Source organism: Populus alba, chromosome 15 (assembly GCF_005239225.2).
Source record: "Populus alba chromosome 15, ASM523922v2, whole genome shotgun sequence".
Taxonomy (NCBI): domain Eukaryota; kingdom Viridiplantae; phylum Streptophyta; class Magnoliopsida; order Malpighiales; family Salicaceae; genus Populus; species Populus alba.
Genome location: NC_133298.1, coordinates 3,893,267 through 3,907,985, shown reverse-complemented (window position 1 = coordinate 3,907,985; position 14,719 = coordinate 3,893,267). Strand labels below are relative to the sequence as shown.

General features: G+C 35.6%; 2 protein-coding genes across 4 annotated transcripts; both read left to right on the top strand.

Moving 5' to 3' along the window:
- Positions 1 to 326: 326 nt before the first annotated feature.
- Positions 327 to 5,300, top strand: LOC118056359 (protein YLS7). Of its 3 annotated transcripts, none has more exons than XR_004688796.2 (5): positions 327 to 543; positions 849 to 1,729; positions 2,961 to 3,235; positions 3,583 to 4,487; positions 4,933 to 5,300. XR_004688796.2 is itself a non-coding variant. In XM_073405011.1 (5 exons), the coding sequence occupies exons 2-4, from the start codon at positions 1,147 to 1,149 to the stop codon at positions 4,390 to 4,392; spliced, it is 1,668 nt and encodes a 555-aa protein (XP_073261112.1). In that variant the 5' UTR covers positions 327 to 543; positions 849 to 1,146; the 3' UTR covers position 4,393; positions 4,933 to 5,300. The 3 variants fall into 3 exon arrangements, 2 of the variants coding, with proteins under 2 accessions (XP_073261112.1, XP_034924431.1); XM_073405011.1 differs by having other exon boundaries at positions 3,583 to 4,393; XM_035068540.2 differs by lacking the exon at positions 4,933 to 5,300 and having other exon boundaries at positions 3,583 to 4,733.
- Positions 5,301 to 7,421: 2,121 nt separating this feature from the next.
- On the top strand, positions 7,422 to 13,781 carry LOC118056358 (65-kDa microtubule-associated protein 3). Its single transcript, XM_035068539.2, has 13 exons — positions 7,422 to 7,708; positions 9,177 to 9,264; positions 9,416 to 9,622; positions 10,062 to 10,304; positions 10,400 to 10,609; positions 10,696 to 10,851; positions 10,955 to 11,114; positions 11,199 to 11,350; positions 11,441 to 11,528; positions 11,849 to 11,922; positions 12,009 to 12,083; positions 12,248 to 12,539; positions 13,051 to 13,781. The coding sequence occupies exons 2-13, from the start codon at positions 9,193 to 9,195 to the stop codon at positions 13,512 to 13,514; spliced, it is 2,193 nt and encodes a 730-aa protein (XP_034924430.1). The 5' UTR covers positions 7,422 to 7,708; positions 9,177 to 9,192; the 3' UTR covers positions 13,515 to 13,781.
- The last annotated feature ends 938 nt before the right edge of the window (positions 13,782 to 14,719 follow it).

Sequence of the window (14,719 nt, the reverse complement as noted above, 5' to 3'; positions counted from 1 at the left end):
ATCTTAGCATAAAAAAAATGTTGCTATAAACTTTTAATACCCGTAATATTTAGAATAACTCATACTAATTTGATTTCATTTACAACAATAATAACAATTATATATTTTACATTTAGTTAATGTACAAATAATAACTGTATTAAATTAGCTTTCGAGGAATATAATTTAGTTGATAAAATTTTGAGTTTGGTTTTTAAAAATTATTAGTTGAGTGATGTAAATATTTGAATTATTAAAAATTTATATAATTGATAATTTTAAAGTCTCATATTAGACTAATGTAGATGCCATATATATATATATATATATATATAAGACAACAAGGCTGCCACACAAGATGGATTTGTTTTTCCGGATTCGCCGCAAATTCCTTCCTTCCTTCCTTCTTAAAATCAGAGTCCTTCAATAATTAGAACTGCATTTCTCTCCTGATCCAATAACTATTCAATTTCTCTTTATAATAATAAACACAGACACAGAGATACAGAGTAAAAGTCTATCCATATTCTTTGGCAAGAAAATCTGAGAGTTCTTGAATTCCAGGTCTGGTTTAAATCCATCTAAGATACATTAAATTTTGGAGGTTGTTTTGATTTGAAAGGTCTTGTTTTGGATATAAATTAAAGAACCCAGAAGTTGAATTTTGAAGGATTTTGTTTCTTTATCTGGAATTTGTGAGTTCTTGTTAAATGTTTTTGATTTCTATATATGAAATCAGATTCTGTTTTTGTTAATTATCAAGAAAAGAAAGCCTTTTTTAAATGTTTTATTGTTTGTTTATTAAATGGAATGGTGAGATGTTATTTGTTGGTTCATTAAATGCTGTATTTGCTTTGCATGTTTTGCAGGTTGCTGAATTGTTGAAGGTTGAAGCAGAGAGCAGTTTTTTGTCTAAATTTGGAATCAAGATTCAATTTTTGGAAGGTTTTGGTTTGCGGGTCATTTTTGTAGAGTATATTTCATCTTTAGAAGTCCAAATTTTAGGTAGTTTTAGTTGCTTTAGATTAAGATTTCACATGCTAAATTGTTTCCATTTTACAGTTCAATTTTTATGAGTGGATTTCAGTTATGGAAACCAGATTTTAGTTAGTTCCCCTGGAGTTTGATGACCTACATGATTCATATTTGCTGAAAAGAGGTAGATTCATGTGGAAAGCCATGAACTTGGCTTCTTCACCAAAAGGGACTAATCCTGCTATGGCTGCGTTTCCACGGTCGCTTTCTTCAATGGCAGCCTCAGTGGGAGGCCTTGCATTATTCCTGGTTATTGCTTCTTTGCTTTTGGTTTCTTACCCTATTGGTTCCACTATTCGTGGATACTTTTATGGGATAGATAGCTCCAGACAAGCGGATTTACTCCTTTTAGAAGGCAATCAGAGCTCGACTGATTTGCACCATGATAGTAATTTAGATGTGGTTGATGAGGATTCTTCACTCGGGTTAGATTTCAAAGGGCCCATTAGTTTAGGTGGTGTTAATAATAACAGTGTAAATGTCATTGATAGTCAATCTGAGTTTAATTTACAAGAATCCACTACTGGTACAAGAAAAGAAGGGAAGATCAACCCTAAGGGTGGTTCAGTTACTTTAAGTGTCAAAGAAATTGATGCAGATAAAGGATCAGAAGAGAATAGCTCAGATGCTGCTTCTGCGGATTCTAAATCAGGGGCTAAGTCAGATAAATCTGCTGTGCCCAGTAATGCATCCAAAACTGGTTCAGATGATTCAGGTATTTTTTTCTGTTAATTTTTTTATGGATTTATTGCGTATCTTACAGTCTTGGTATTTAATCCTTTTCTTTTTCTGGAGTTTATTATAAATTTGTGTTGTGGTTTTGGTTTGTGGATTTTCTTCGCATACATGTTTGAGTTTCTGTATGGTAACTTGCTTTTGCATTTGGGATTATTTAACTGCCCTAGGAAGTCTATAACTGTTAATTTATTGATTTTCCAATTGTTAATTCATTGGTGATAGAGTTACTTTGTCAAATGTCAAAGTGGTTTACTTTTCTGAAAAACGAAATTCTTGAGAATCCAGCTCACCTGCATTATTTATTAAATAAAGGATAAAAAATATTTAATTTTTGTAGATGGGAGAAATGTGCAAGTTTTTGTTATTAATGCATTTGACTGCATCACTTTGTTGGTGCTTAATCGGAAAATGAATTCTTTTCGATTTGTATTGTTTGATGTTTTGAGATACTTAGCTAGTATTTTCTGCTAATCCTCAGAAATGGTACTTGTCCTCAGAAAAAAAAAGGTGTCGTTTGCTACTTTGAAGATTAAGAAACACAATCTTTCCATATTAATTACAGTTTAAAGCCATGACCTGGAGGCTTAATTTTGTTGGGCTCTTTGTGATAAGCAAGGTGGTCGCCATAGGTCAAGTCCTGGCTTCAAACCCAGGATGTGGGGAATAGATTAAGGGAGGGTGAGAGCTATTTCTGTTGTGTAGGTATTAATCCTGTATACAGAAAGTACAGTACCAGCCTCTTTGAGGAATAAAAATAAGTTATTTCTGTGCGATCTTCGCAGATGGATTTGACACATTTTTCTCTCTCTGATGTGTCTTCTCAAAGTCCACCAAAATATGTTTTGAACGATTATAACTATTGGTTCTCTTTTGACAACAATCTTTTGGTAGTCTGGTCTTGTTATATGTAAAGAACAAAACAGGGTAAATTCAGTGTTTGCATTACATTATAAGCAAACTATCAAGTCTGGTACATTATAAGCACGCTATGAAGTTCATTTGATGTATTTGCTTGCAAGAACTATAGGGCTTTGATTGAATAGAAGGAATGGTATAGCTTTGTTTTCCCCAACAGAAGAATGCTTGTATCAAGAGTTTACTGAAATTTGTTAGTTAGAAATGTTTGATTTATGAATTATTTCTTTTGTTTCCTCCCTATCTCTTCAGTTTTTGAGATTATAATTTCCATTACATTGTCTAACATGCAGGCTGTGATTTGTACCAAGGAAGTTGGTTTTACGATTCACTGGGACCATTATACACAAACAACACATGCCCTGTCCTGACACAGATGCAGAATTGCCAGGGAAATGGAAGGCCTGACAAGGAATATGAGAATTGGCGGTGGAAACCTTCTCAGTGTGACCTCCCACGATTCGATGCCAAGAAGTTTCTGGAATTGATGAGAGGGAAAACAATAGCTTTCATTGGTGACTCTGTTGCTCGAAACCAGATGGAATCGATGTTGTGCCTTCTCTGGCAGGCAAGTATATGTGCTTTCCATTATGAATACAGCGACCCCATTCTGGGCCTTGGCAATTTTCTCTTGACTGCCCATCATATCTTGATTTAGGGAAATTTATTTCTGCAACTGATAGCTTCTATCGAAGTATTCATTGAAGTTATTCTGGCAAGCATGGGGCATGCTTTCCCAAGGGTTTCACCACTCAAGCTCTTTTCATTTACTTAACTGTTGTGATAAATTGACATCCTTCTTGAAATGTTGTGGTCTCGCAAAAAATGAAATGTTTGGTTATGTCACAATTGTGATTATTAGTTTCACTGTTTTGGGAGATGTTCTTACAGAAACAATTTCTGATATATTTTCAGGTAGAAGCTCCTAAAAACCGAGGGAACAAAAAAATGCAACGATATTTATTTAGGTCAACATCTACCATGGTTGTCCGAATATGGTCCTCTTGGCTTGTTCACCAAACATCAGAATCCATTGACTTCGCTCCAAAGGGTGTTGTCAAACTCCACCTTGATGCCCCGGATGAGCATTTCATGGAATTCATCCCAAATTTTGATGTGATTGTTCTCTCTTCTGGGCACTGGTTTGCCAAGCAGTCAGTCTATGTCCTCAACAATGAAATTGTAGGGGGACAGTTGTGGTGGCCAGACAGATCTCGTCCAAAGAAGATTAACAATGTTGAAGCATTTGGGATATCTGTTGAGACAATTCTCACATCTATTGCCACACATCCAAATTTTACTGGGCTAACTATTCTCCGCACATATTCACCTGACCATTACGAGGGCGGGGCATGGAATACTGGTGGATCATGCACTGGGAAGGAAAAGCCTCTTGCACCAGGTGAATTAGTGGAAAATGGCTTTACTGAAATAATGCATAAGAAACAGATAACAGGTTTTGATCGAGCAATTAATAAGGCGACCAATAAATCAAGGTTGAAGCTGATGGATATCACTGAATCCTTTGGCTATCGCCATGATGGACATCCAGGTCCATACCGAAGCCTTGACCCTAATAAACTCACAAAACGCGGTACAGGTGGAAAGCCACCTCCACAGGATTGCTTGCACTGGTGCATGCCTGGCCCAGTTGATACCTGGAATGAACTTGTGCTTGAAATCATTAGAAGAGATTTTGAAGCCAACCAAGACCCTTCAATATGAGGTTGTTATGTTTCCATTTCCAAGCAGCCTACAGACATGCACCTAGTGTAATGGCCGTAGAGAAGCCTGCACACCTATACTTAGTAATTGAAAAGGTAACTTGATTTATTATTTTAGAGTCAAGATAGTCTAGTCCTTGGTTAAAAATGTTTCGTCACGGTCACGGTGTTACCTGTTGCTAGTAGTACTACTGATGGAGGATTGGTTGGAGTTGATGTATTGTAAGGCCTCCATTCTTTTGTACACTTAGCAAGATCACGGTAATCTATGTTTAGTGACATTGATAGCTATTTGTTTAACATTACCATGATAAATAAAATTAGCCAATTTTTTATTCTCAAGTCTGCACCATTCGCTGTTCAAGTTGTTTCACTATCTGTATCTTCCTATTGAATGTTATGCTTCACCTTTCATTGAGTTCCTTTGCCCTTTTACTGCTTTAGTGCTGATTGACATTGCATTCATACTGTGTCAGTTCAAATCTATCGTTAGCTTTATGGATGCAACTATTTGAAACTTTTAGCTGTGATCTTTGTGCAGACAGTTGTCTCCTGAGTATAAAAAGCAGAAGCAATGCATTTTGAACTGAATCCAGCCCCCCTTCTGCGGATGATAAACATTAGTCAGCCTTCCATATCATTGTATAGAGAGCAGATGCAGTGCATTTGGATTGGACAAAAGGAGATCCAAATGCCAAGTTTATAAGTTAGCCCCGGTGGCATGAATCACGAAAGAGGACTTAAATAGCAGGTTTCTTCATTGTCTCATTTTTTAAGGATTTTGCCCGTTTATAGGATTTTGAGTAAATAATAATTTAGTCCTTGTGAATCCATCAATTCTTTCTTGATGATTAGATGATGCGCACGTACAGCTTGAGGATGAATACAGAGATATTTTATTTCTTGATATATGGCCTTTGAATGTGTTTCGTGTGTGTGTGTGTGTCGAGAGAGAGAGAGAGAGAGAGAGGTAAGATATTTGAATTATTACATAATATGGTCCCTTTCGGATTTGGATTAGGTGTTAATTACGAGGCAATATCTAGCAAGTATCCTTTTGGGATGAGGTTACCTATAGTAAGTTTACTTAGCATACGAGATCAATGCTACTAATACATCTCTCTTTAGCCCAACAAGTTCCAGTAATCGAGATGAGGTCTGTTAATCTCTTGTGTTCCGTAAGACCAAACTATTACCTCCCATACAATCCATATGAAATCAGGTGGCTGGAAAGGCCAATTTTGGTTGGGATAAATAACGACATTCGAATAGCGGCGGCGGCGGCGCAGCATTGGAAGTTTGCTCTAGAAAAACAGGGTTTGTTGACAAGGGAATGCCATGATTTGAAAATGCATTTGAATCTAAGTAGGGACTCAACAGGAAGACTAACCAGCATGTCCTGTCCTCTATGATATCACCTGGAATGTTTTGTTGTCCGCTTGAATGTTGCTGATCTGACCTGTTCATAGCTGCCTCTGCTCGGGATTTTCCACCAGGGTTTGTCTGTGTATCCTTGATCATGTTTAGGCTCAACGCTTGTTCTAACACGTTAATCTTCAAGATGTGTTATTAAGAGTATGTTTGACAGTGTAGTAGCGGTTGTTTTTCAAATAATTTTTTGTATTGAAATGCATATCAATGATTTTTTTTTTTAAAAAAAAAAAATTATTTTTGACATCAAAACATCAAAACGATTCAAAACATACAAGCCGTATTAAATTTTAACAATAAAAAATTGAATTTTGTGGGAACACGATTTCAACCGGGTTCCCAAACACAATTCAGCCTGTTTTCCGGTTAATGCATTGTTAGGCTATGATTATACATTTTAAACTATGTTTCGCTTTAAAAAACATATAGAAACTATGCTAAATGCGAAACACAGTTTAAAACACAGACATTACAGCTTAGACAAACATGCAATTAGTCTCTTGTTCTATTATAGTTCTGTTCTCTGTAGGAGACACTTGAAATCCTCCATAGTCTCTGAGTTCATGCCTGCATTATTTTCTTAGTTAAACTCCAAATAAATGGAGAACAAAAGCAGCACCATCACAGCATCAGAACTCAAGAATTTGAAGCAGAGTAGAGGTAGATGAGGGAAACCAAGAATATTGCAGCATTTTCAAGGTAGCAGCAGAAGTCTTGCTCTCAGGACTTGCAAAATTGGGGGATAGTGATTTATACATATCTTTACACAACTTTCAAAAATAATTTTTTAATGCTTGCAGCTATCCCTTGTCAAATTCTCAAAATCCAAAATTGTTAATCAAGGAATTGGGTTACTAATTATGGATCTGTGTGTGTATTATTTGATTATTATAATAAAATAACAAATATGAGATAGTTGAAATAAAAAAGATATATGTTTGAAATCACTAAAAATTGTTTTAAAAATAAATTTGATAAGACAGATATATATTTCCTATCTTTTCTATATTTAAATGATAAAAAATTATTTTAAAAATAAATTTATTATTTTATTTTTATTTTTTTTGTCCTAAAAAGCTAACAAACGCAACTTTAGAGGGTGTTTGGGAGTGTGGTAGCAGTTGCTTTTCAAATAGCTTTTCGTGCCGAAAAGCATGCCAATAATGTTTTTTTATTTTTTAAAAATTATTTTTGATATCAACGCATCAAAATGATTCAAAAAGTATAAACCGTACTTAATTTTAATAAAAAAAAATTAAAATTTACTGAAAACCAGGTTGAAACTCAATTTCAAACAGGTAATAATAGAATGGGAAGGATTTTTGATAATTGAAACTCCATGCACTCGACAAATCGCTAGTGTCCAATTCAAATCACTGGACCCACTGTCCTACCTCATGCTGACATGTTACTTTCCTATTGGCGAACATAAACACCACGCTTTAAGCCTACCGTACATCCCCAAACTCCACACCTCTTTCTCCAATCCTAACCGTCTCCCTCCCATTAAAAACAACCAACGGTGTAGATTCTGTAAAAGTGTTGATCATCAAACAAATTTGAAATTCAAAATGATCTGATGAAATCATTAAAAACAAAAACACACACAAAAAAAAATCCTTAAAAAAAAAACGCTCTCTTTTACTTCAACGGTTCTTTTTTTCTCCTGAACGGCTCTGTCTCTCCCTCTCCCCCTCTCCTGGAATTTCAAAACCTTATATTTCTCGCTCCTTTTTTTTTAAAAAAAAAACAGCATTAGAAATTTTCTCAGGAAAATCAAAACTAAAACAAGCAAACACTCACATTTTCTCGGGAAAATCAAACGACGGAAGAAGATTTTCTGTTTGTACGAATCATTATAAACAAAGCACTGGTTTGTTGTTCAGGTTTGTGCTCAGATCTCTCTTTCTCTACTTTGGGTTTTTGTTTTGTTGATTTTCTGTTTGGTTACTGAGAAAATGAAGGAAATGTGATTCGTCAATCTGATTTTTTTGTTTGTCAGGATTTTGTTTTGAAGTGAGCTGTGAGAGAATTTGAACTAAATATTATATCACATTTCATTTTTTTTCTTTTGGATTTATTTTTGGAAACTTTGAGATTCTCTTTACTTTTCCTGGATTTTCTCGGGAATCAAAAAGACGGTTATGTTCGTATTTTTCTTACATTTTTTTTTGGTCGAGCTGGAATCAATTTATTTTTAACAGGAAAAAAAATAGAATCAGCGTGGTAATTACCGTTTCTTGTAGCTTTTTAGGTTATAGAGTAACTGAGATTTCTCTCGTATTTTCACTTTTATTAGTAAATCTATGTTTGGCTTCTGAGAAAATGTAAATCATGAAATTTTGAGGCGAGGTTCAGTTGTTTGTTACAACTTTAAGCAGAGAAAATCTGATCTAAAAGGGGTTTGAAATTTCGATGGATTTTTTAAGCAACCGTACAAAACCATACAAACTATTTGTTTTGGATTTTTTCCAGCTGTTGTTTCATGGCATTTTCTTTGGAAATCACTAATTTTATCGACAATTTTAAAAAATTAACGTGTTAATCATGCACTGTTTAGGGCTTTGATTAGGATTTTTAAGTAACTGAAGCTGTTTTATAGAAATTATGATGGGTTTGATTAGTTTTTTTCCTTTTTAAAACAAATATTAGTTATAGTTTGAGATTAGGTTTCTCTTTAGGAGAATCCATGGAAATTTTGAGATTGAAGTTAGAAATGCAAAGTTTTTGAGTGCTAGTATGGTAATTAGCTGATTTACACTGATAATTAAATTACATGCCATGTATGTAAACTACTTTTAAGTTTCTAGATTGGTGTTGAAGAGGATAATATTTTTTTTTTTGGTATTAAAAGTGGATAAAATTAATGACCATGCAGATTGAGATCTCTTTTAAGAAATCTTGAGGATTAGGAAAGAATGACATTTTTCACTGTCTATTTAAAGAAGTGGTGGAAGAATGGATTGTGTTTCAAATTTTGAATCCCACATGGTCTCCTTCCCTTTATCTAACAAAAGTGCTAAACATATTAAGAATACACATGAACTATAGGATCGTGATTTTGAAGTGGGACCCAATTGTGGGCCCCACTAATCTAATGGCCCATGCGTGTTCTTTGAGTTTTTTTCCATAATATTTAGCATTGTCCTGTTCTTTATCTTATCAAATATCCTCTGCATTGTATAATAAAATTCTAGCATTTTAAATCAAGAGCAGTTCAGTATGTATGCTGTATCTTGACATGTTGATTTATGGTGTTAAATGCTGATGATCTATGATTTCTGCTCTATCTGCCCCCCCTTCATGTTATTATGCCTAAACATTTTTTTTTCTCACTTTTTTTTTTTTTGACAGGCACAAGTTAATTAATATGTCTATTGTCCAGAGCGACCCACTTCTGCAAGTGGAAACAACTTGCGGAACCCTTTTATATGAATTACAGGTTTATTTTTTCTTTAAGATAAAAAGAAACTTTATTCACAATCTTCCTTTCTAGGAGGTTGCATCTTTCATTTATTTTCTGGTGTTTTTTTCTTGTGGGCTTAGCTGTAGAATCTGAACCCATTGTTTTTCCTGTTCCAAATGAAAATAAGATAATTTGGAATGAAGTAGGGGAAACAGATACTGATAGGGATAAAATGTTGCTTGAGCTCGAACAAGAGTGTCTTGAAGTATACAGAAGGAAGGTGGATCAGGCGAACCGGAGCAGAGCTCAACTACGACAGGCTATAGCTGACTCTGAAGCAGAACTGGCTGCCATCTGTTCTGCAATGGGGGAGCGACCAGTTCATATCCGGCAGGTTAGGTTTAAGAATACCCTCTCTTTTCTGTTTCTTTATGACTAACTTGATTTAATTTAGCTTAAACTTCTATAAGTTGTCTGATGGATTATGAAAATGGAAAACAGAGTCGGGATCGTATGTAATAGTCATTAGAAAATTCAATTTGCATCATTGTTACAGAACTGTCACCATAATCTATCTAATGGTGACAGTTCTGTAACCAAATTTTTTGTTGTAGAATATGAGCAAAGTTGGAGGTGAGTTAGATAGTTAGTAATGTAGTAAGTTCGAATAACATTTTATTATAACCTGCCCTTTCATTTATAAATTAGAAAAGGTTGAAATTCTCAGAATAACTTGTTGACCAGTTTTTTAAACTGTGCACCACAAAGGCATAGTCTGGTGCATAAACTAAATATGATTTAAATTTTACCTTTTCCCTTGTTTCTATGATCAGGCTGATCAAAATATTGGAAGCTTGAAGGAAGAGCTTCGAAAAATTATTCCGCAACTTGAGGAGATGAGGAAAAGGAAATTGGACCGAAGAAAGCAGTTCCATGAGGTTCTAGAGGGCATACGGAAGATCTCAAGTGAGATCTATGGACCGGCTGATCATAATGTGTTTGTTGATGAAGCTGACCTCTCCTTGAAAAAGCTGGAAGAGTTGCACAGACAGCTGCATGAACTTGAGAAAGAAAAGGTTTGATTATTTTTCTTCACTCTCCATCATCCAACTTCTTTCATTTACTTCTTGTCTTTAGTCTTTACTTACTGATTCATCATTTCTCTTTGCAGAGTGATCGCATGAAGCAGGTCCAGCAGCATCTAGATACTTTGAATGCACTTTGCTTAGTGCTTGGTATGGACTTCAAGCACACGGTTAGTGAGGTTCATCCAAGTTTTGGTGATTCTGGAGGATTGAGGGACATAAGTAATCTGACAATTCAGCATTTGGCTACTACAATTCATAAATTGCACGAGGTTAAAATACAGAGAATGCAAAAGGTGACAACTGGCTTAAATTTTAGTCAATAATTGATCCTGAACATGTTATCTCAAATTGACCATGTAGTGCCTTTGTGTCATTGTAGCTCCAAGATCTTGCAACTACAATGTTGGAGCTATGGAATTTGATGGATACCCCTATCGAGGAACAACAAGAATTTCAAAATGTTACATGCAATATAGCTGCTTCAGAGCATGAAATAACAGAACCAAACACTCTTTCGGTGGAGTTTATAAAATATGTGAGTTACAGATGTTTCATGTTTTGATGCTTGTTTTAGTTTTCTGTCTAGTCTATTGGTTTGTTGTTTTGTAAAGATTCTCAGAGGATATTATAATATACAGGTTGAGGCAGAAGTTTCTCGTTTGGAAGAGTTGAAGTCAAGCAAGATGAAGGAGCTTGTTCTGAAAAAGAGGTCGGAACTGGAGGAGATCTGCAGAAAAATGCATGTGATTCCAGAAACAGATGCTGCAGTAGAATATGCTGTTGAAGCCATAGAATCTGGTAAATTTTTTATGATGAGTATATTAAATGCTACTCGTGCCTCTACCATTTCACTGAATGCTTTTTTGATCCATGCTGTGGCAGGAAACATGGACCCTGAGAGTATACTTGAGCAGATTGAGGTTCAAATTGCTAATGTTAAGGAGGAATCTTTTAGCAGGAAAGAAATACTTGAAAAGGTTGAGAAATGGTTGACTGCATGTGAAGAGGAGAGTTGGCTTGAGGAGTATAACAGGGTTAAGTGTCTATGTCATCCCTTTGTAATTATTCTTCATCATTTGTTGACTTTCTTTCTTGTTTGTTACTTACATTTTGTGACTGTCCAGGATGACAATCGATACAATGCTGGGAGAGGTGCTCATCTGACTCTCAAGCGTGCTGAGAAAGCTCGCAATTTGGTTAATAAAATGCCAGGTACAGGCTTTTTTCTGTGGTCAGCAAAATGAGCATATGTGCAGAATTGAATGGCACAACATAGATCGCTTGCCTTTTATTTATTGGGCATGATATAGATAGCTGCATATGATATATTATCATAATTTGTTTACCCTGGACAACTTTATTTTGCTTCATTTGAACCTTTTCTAGTCCAGCGTTATATTCTGATGATTGATTTTGTTTGATCACTCAGAGACCATTTCTCCATCCTGCACTATGCGTTTGTTGTTGTTGTTGTACATTTCAATAGACTCCCTCTCATCTTATAATAAGTTTCTTTTTCCATTTGGGGGCAGGTATGGTGGAGGCTTTGGCTTCCAAAACCATGGCATGGGAAAGTGAGAGAAGCACTGAATTCTTATATGATGGTGTAAGTCCAGTATTTGTTTCTTAAGGTAACTCAATTTTGTGTCTTTATTAAGGGTTAACTGTTTGCTGTTAACTACACATGTCCAGATCCGCCTTCTTTCTATGCTTGAAGAGTACACCATATTACGCCAGGAGAAAGAGGAAGAAAGAAGGAGGCAGCGGGTATAGATTTGTCAATTCTCAGTCTGTCTAGTAAAAAAGACGCCATTACATTATTCAGTCATTCATGAATCTTTGATTCCACAGGATCATGGGTTTTTTCTAGACATCTTTCACACAGGAGATATGTTTATTCTGATAATTTTGTGGTGGTTAATCTATTATAGGATCAGAAGAAACTGCAGGGACAGCTGATAGCTGAGCAAGAGGCCCTTTATGGGTCGAAGCCAAGCCCTTCAAAGCCCCAGAGTGTGAAAAAGGCTTCTAGAGTATCAACGGGAGGTGCAACCAACAGAAGACTTTCCCTTGGAGGAGCAGTGCTTCAGACTCCTAGACCTGATTTACCTCACTATAGCAAAGCTACACCACATTCACGTCCTGGCAATAAAGTTGATAGAATGCATCAAAATGATCATTCAAAACCCCACCATGATGATGGCCTTGCTGGTTTATCTGCTGGTGAGTTATTTTAAAATGAAGGTTATAGATTGCCAAGGAGTTTGTAGCCATAACCTCTATTCTAAATCTTTTCCTTTCATTTCCCCTTTTTCCGTTTTCTGTTGAAGATGATATAATTGAAACCGAGCAATAACAGCTCGCCACTTTTCCTCGGTCTGGGAAGAATATTTCATGCTGTTGACAATGAAGTATGTGCTGTCTTAGAGTATTTCTGTTGACTCTTTAAGATGATGCTTGCACAACAGAGCACCAGCAGCCTTTATACTCCACTCCACCTGTTATTTTCCCTTTAAACACAACCTCAAATCTTATCAGAGTTTTTATTTATATATTCATTTTCTTTTTGTGGTACAAGTGTCTGGACCACCAATGGTCCAGGAAAAGGACAGATGTGGTAAGGATTGAATGTTCGGTACGATTGCTTAAGCAACCAATGTTTATGCTTACTCGGCAAATTTGAGTCTCTCTTCCATCTCTCTTTTTTTTTAATTTTCTTTTTACTATTTTGCAGGGAGGAGAGGGTTGGATATTGCTGGTCTTCCCATGAAGAAACACTCATTTGGCGCTGTAAATGGTCGTGAACCTCAATCACCAATGCTGCGGCAACCTTTCTCACCTATTTCTTCCACTGTTTCATCAAAATCCAACATGTTAGAAGAAGCAATGACACACGAAGACACATCTAAGAAGACACTTCCAATAAATGATCTGTCCTTTAAAACTCCCTCAAAGACAAATACCGTTGCAGATGAAGAGAATTGGACCCCAAAGGCAATGCTAATTCCCGTGCCTACAACACCTTCAACAGTATCAGTACCCATGCAGACAGCCATGACCCCAGCTCCCCCGCCAGTTCCATTTGTAGTTAATCCAGTTGAAATTCCTGAAGAGATAGAGTACTCATTCGAGGAAAGAAGAGCAGGATTCATTCTTCCCAACTCACATATAAAATCAATCATACAACTACAAGTCTGATATTCTCAAACCATGGGTGAGCTTGAATTTATGTTTTGTGGTCATTGCCTGTTGATCTAATTGATTTTACTTTCTCTATTTTGTTTCATCTTTTTCCAGGACAAGATCTTGGTTAAAGTCAATTGTAATTGGCTTTTTGATAGTGTATATAGTCTACGAGCATTGAAACGTGGACTAAGTTGTTAAAATTGTTACCTCATCATCAGTGTTAGCTTCTCTTGATTTTACAGACATCTCTTTTATATTGAGAAAGGGTCAAGACAGTGATGATTTTCTTTCCCTGGATTGTTACTTGATATACTGGTATTTGTTAGGTAATACAGTATACAGTTCTTTTCTATGCTATTTTTAGTAGGGCAACAAATACAAGGATGTTATTTCTCAAATTTTTTACTATGCTAATTTGCAAAAACAAAGAAAACTCTTTCCTTTTCCCACTAGCCTTTTTGTCATGTCTGTTGCAAAATCACAAGGCTGCCCTGTTATAGAGCATGTCCTGTCCTTTTTCTTCTTCTCTTTGAACCTCTACAGTGCAAGGAGAAGATTCTCAGGGTAAGGAGATGGGTCCTAGGAGGGAAGGTTCTTATGTTTGAGTCTATTATAAATTCAAATACAAGACATTTTGCATGCATCATCTACATTGGTCTTGTTTATGGCATATTTGCTTGAAAGAGTGAAGTGTTTTTACACTCATTTGTGTATCAAAATTAATTCTTTCCAATTAAGTATTGAATAAATTATAATATTTAGTGTCTGTTCGTATACACGAAGGTCAACCGCTTGATTGGCCGTGTTTATTTATTAGATTAACTAAGAAATCATGTATGACTGATGTTTTGAAACATGAATAATGGAAGGACAGAATTATTTAACATGGGAATTGAGAGTGGTCCAAAACAATACTACATGCAGAAAATGAATATGGCTTTTTTTTCTGGGGAAACAAGCAGTCAATACTTTTTAAGCATGCCGGTTTAGAGTGGCATTAACAGTAGATCATGAGAAATAAAGGGGCAATTAATTAGGATTTTGTATAGTCAAAGTTTTAATTTTAAATGAAAAGACAGAGGAAGATGTCAGTAGTTGAAAAATTGGCATGGCCTGGCTCCAACCTTACCTTTACAGCTTCAAAATTATTTATTTAAGCTTTAAATGATTAAAAGAGCCAAATGTAAAATAGAAAAAGTCAACAATATTAAAATACC

Excerpts from the sequence above, each read along its gene's own strand:
- LOC118056359 (XM_073405011.1), top strand. The coding sequence starts at position 1,147 with ATGTGGAAAGCCATGAACTTGGCTTCTTCACCAAAAGGGACTAATCCT. Across the intron at positions 1,730-2,960 it reads AACTGGTTCAGATGATTCAG|GCTGTGATTTGTACCAAGGA; the intron begins GTATTTTTTTCT and ends TCTAACATGCAG. Across the intron at positions 3,236-3,582 it reads TGTTGTGCCTTCTCTGGCAG|GTAGAAGCTCCTAAAAACCG; the intron begins GCAAGTATATGT and ends ATATATTTTCAG.
- LOC118056358 (XM_035068539.2), top strand. The coding sequence starts at position 9,193 with ATGTCTATTGTCCAGAGCGACCCACTTCTGCAAGTGGAAACAACTTGC. Across the intron at positions 11,351-11,440 it reads GGCTTGAGGAGTATAACAGG|GATGACAATCGATACAATGC; the intron begins GTTAAGTGTCTA and ends GTGACTGTCCAG. Across the intron at positions 11,923-12,008 it reads CTGAATTCTTATATGATGGT|ATCCGCCTTCTTTCTATGCT; the intron begins GTAAGTCCAGTA and ends ACACATGTCCAG.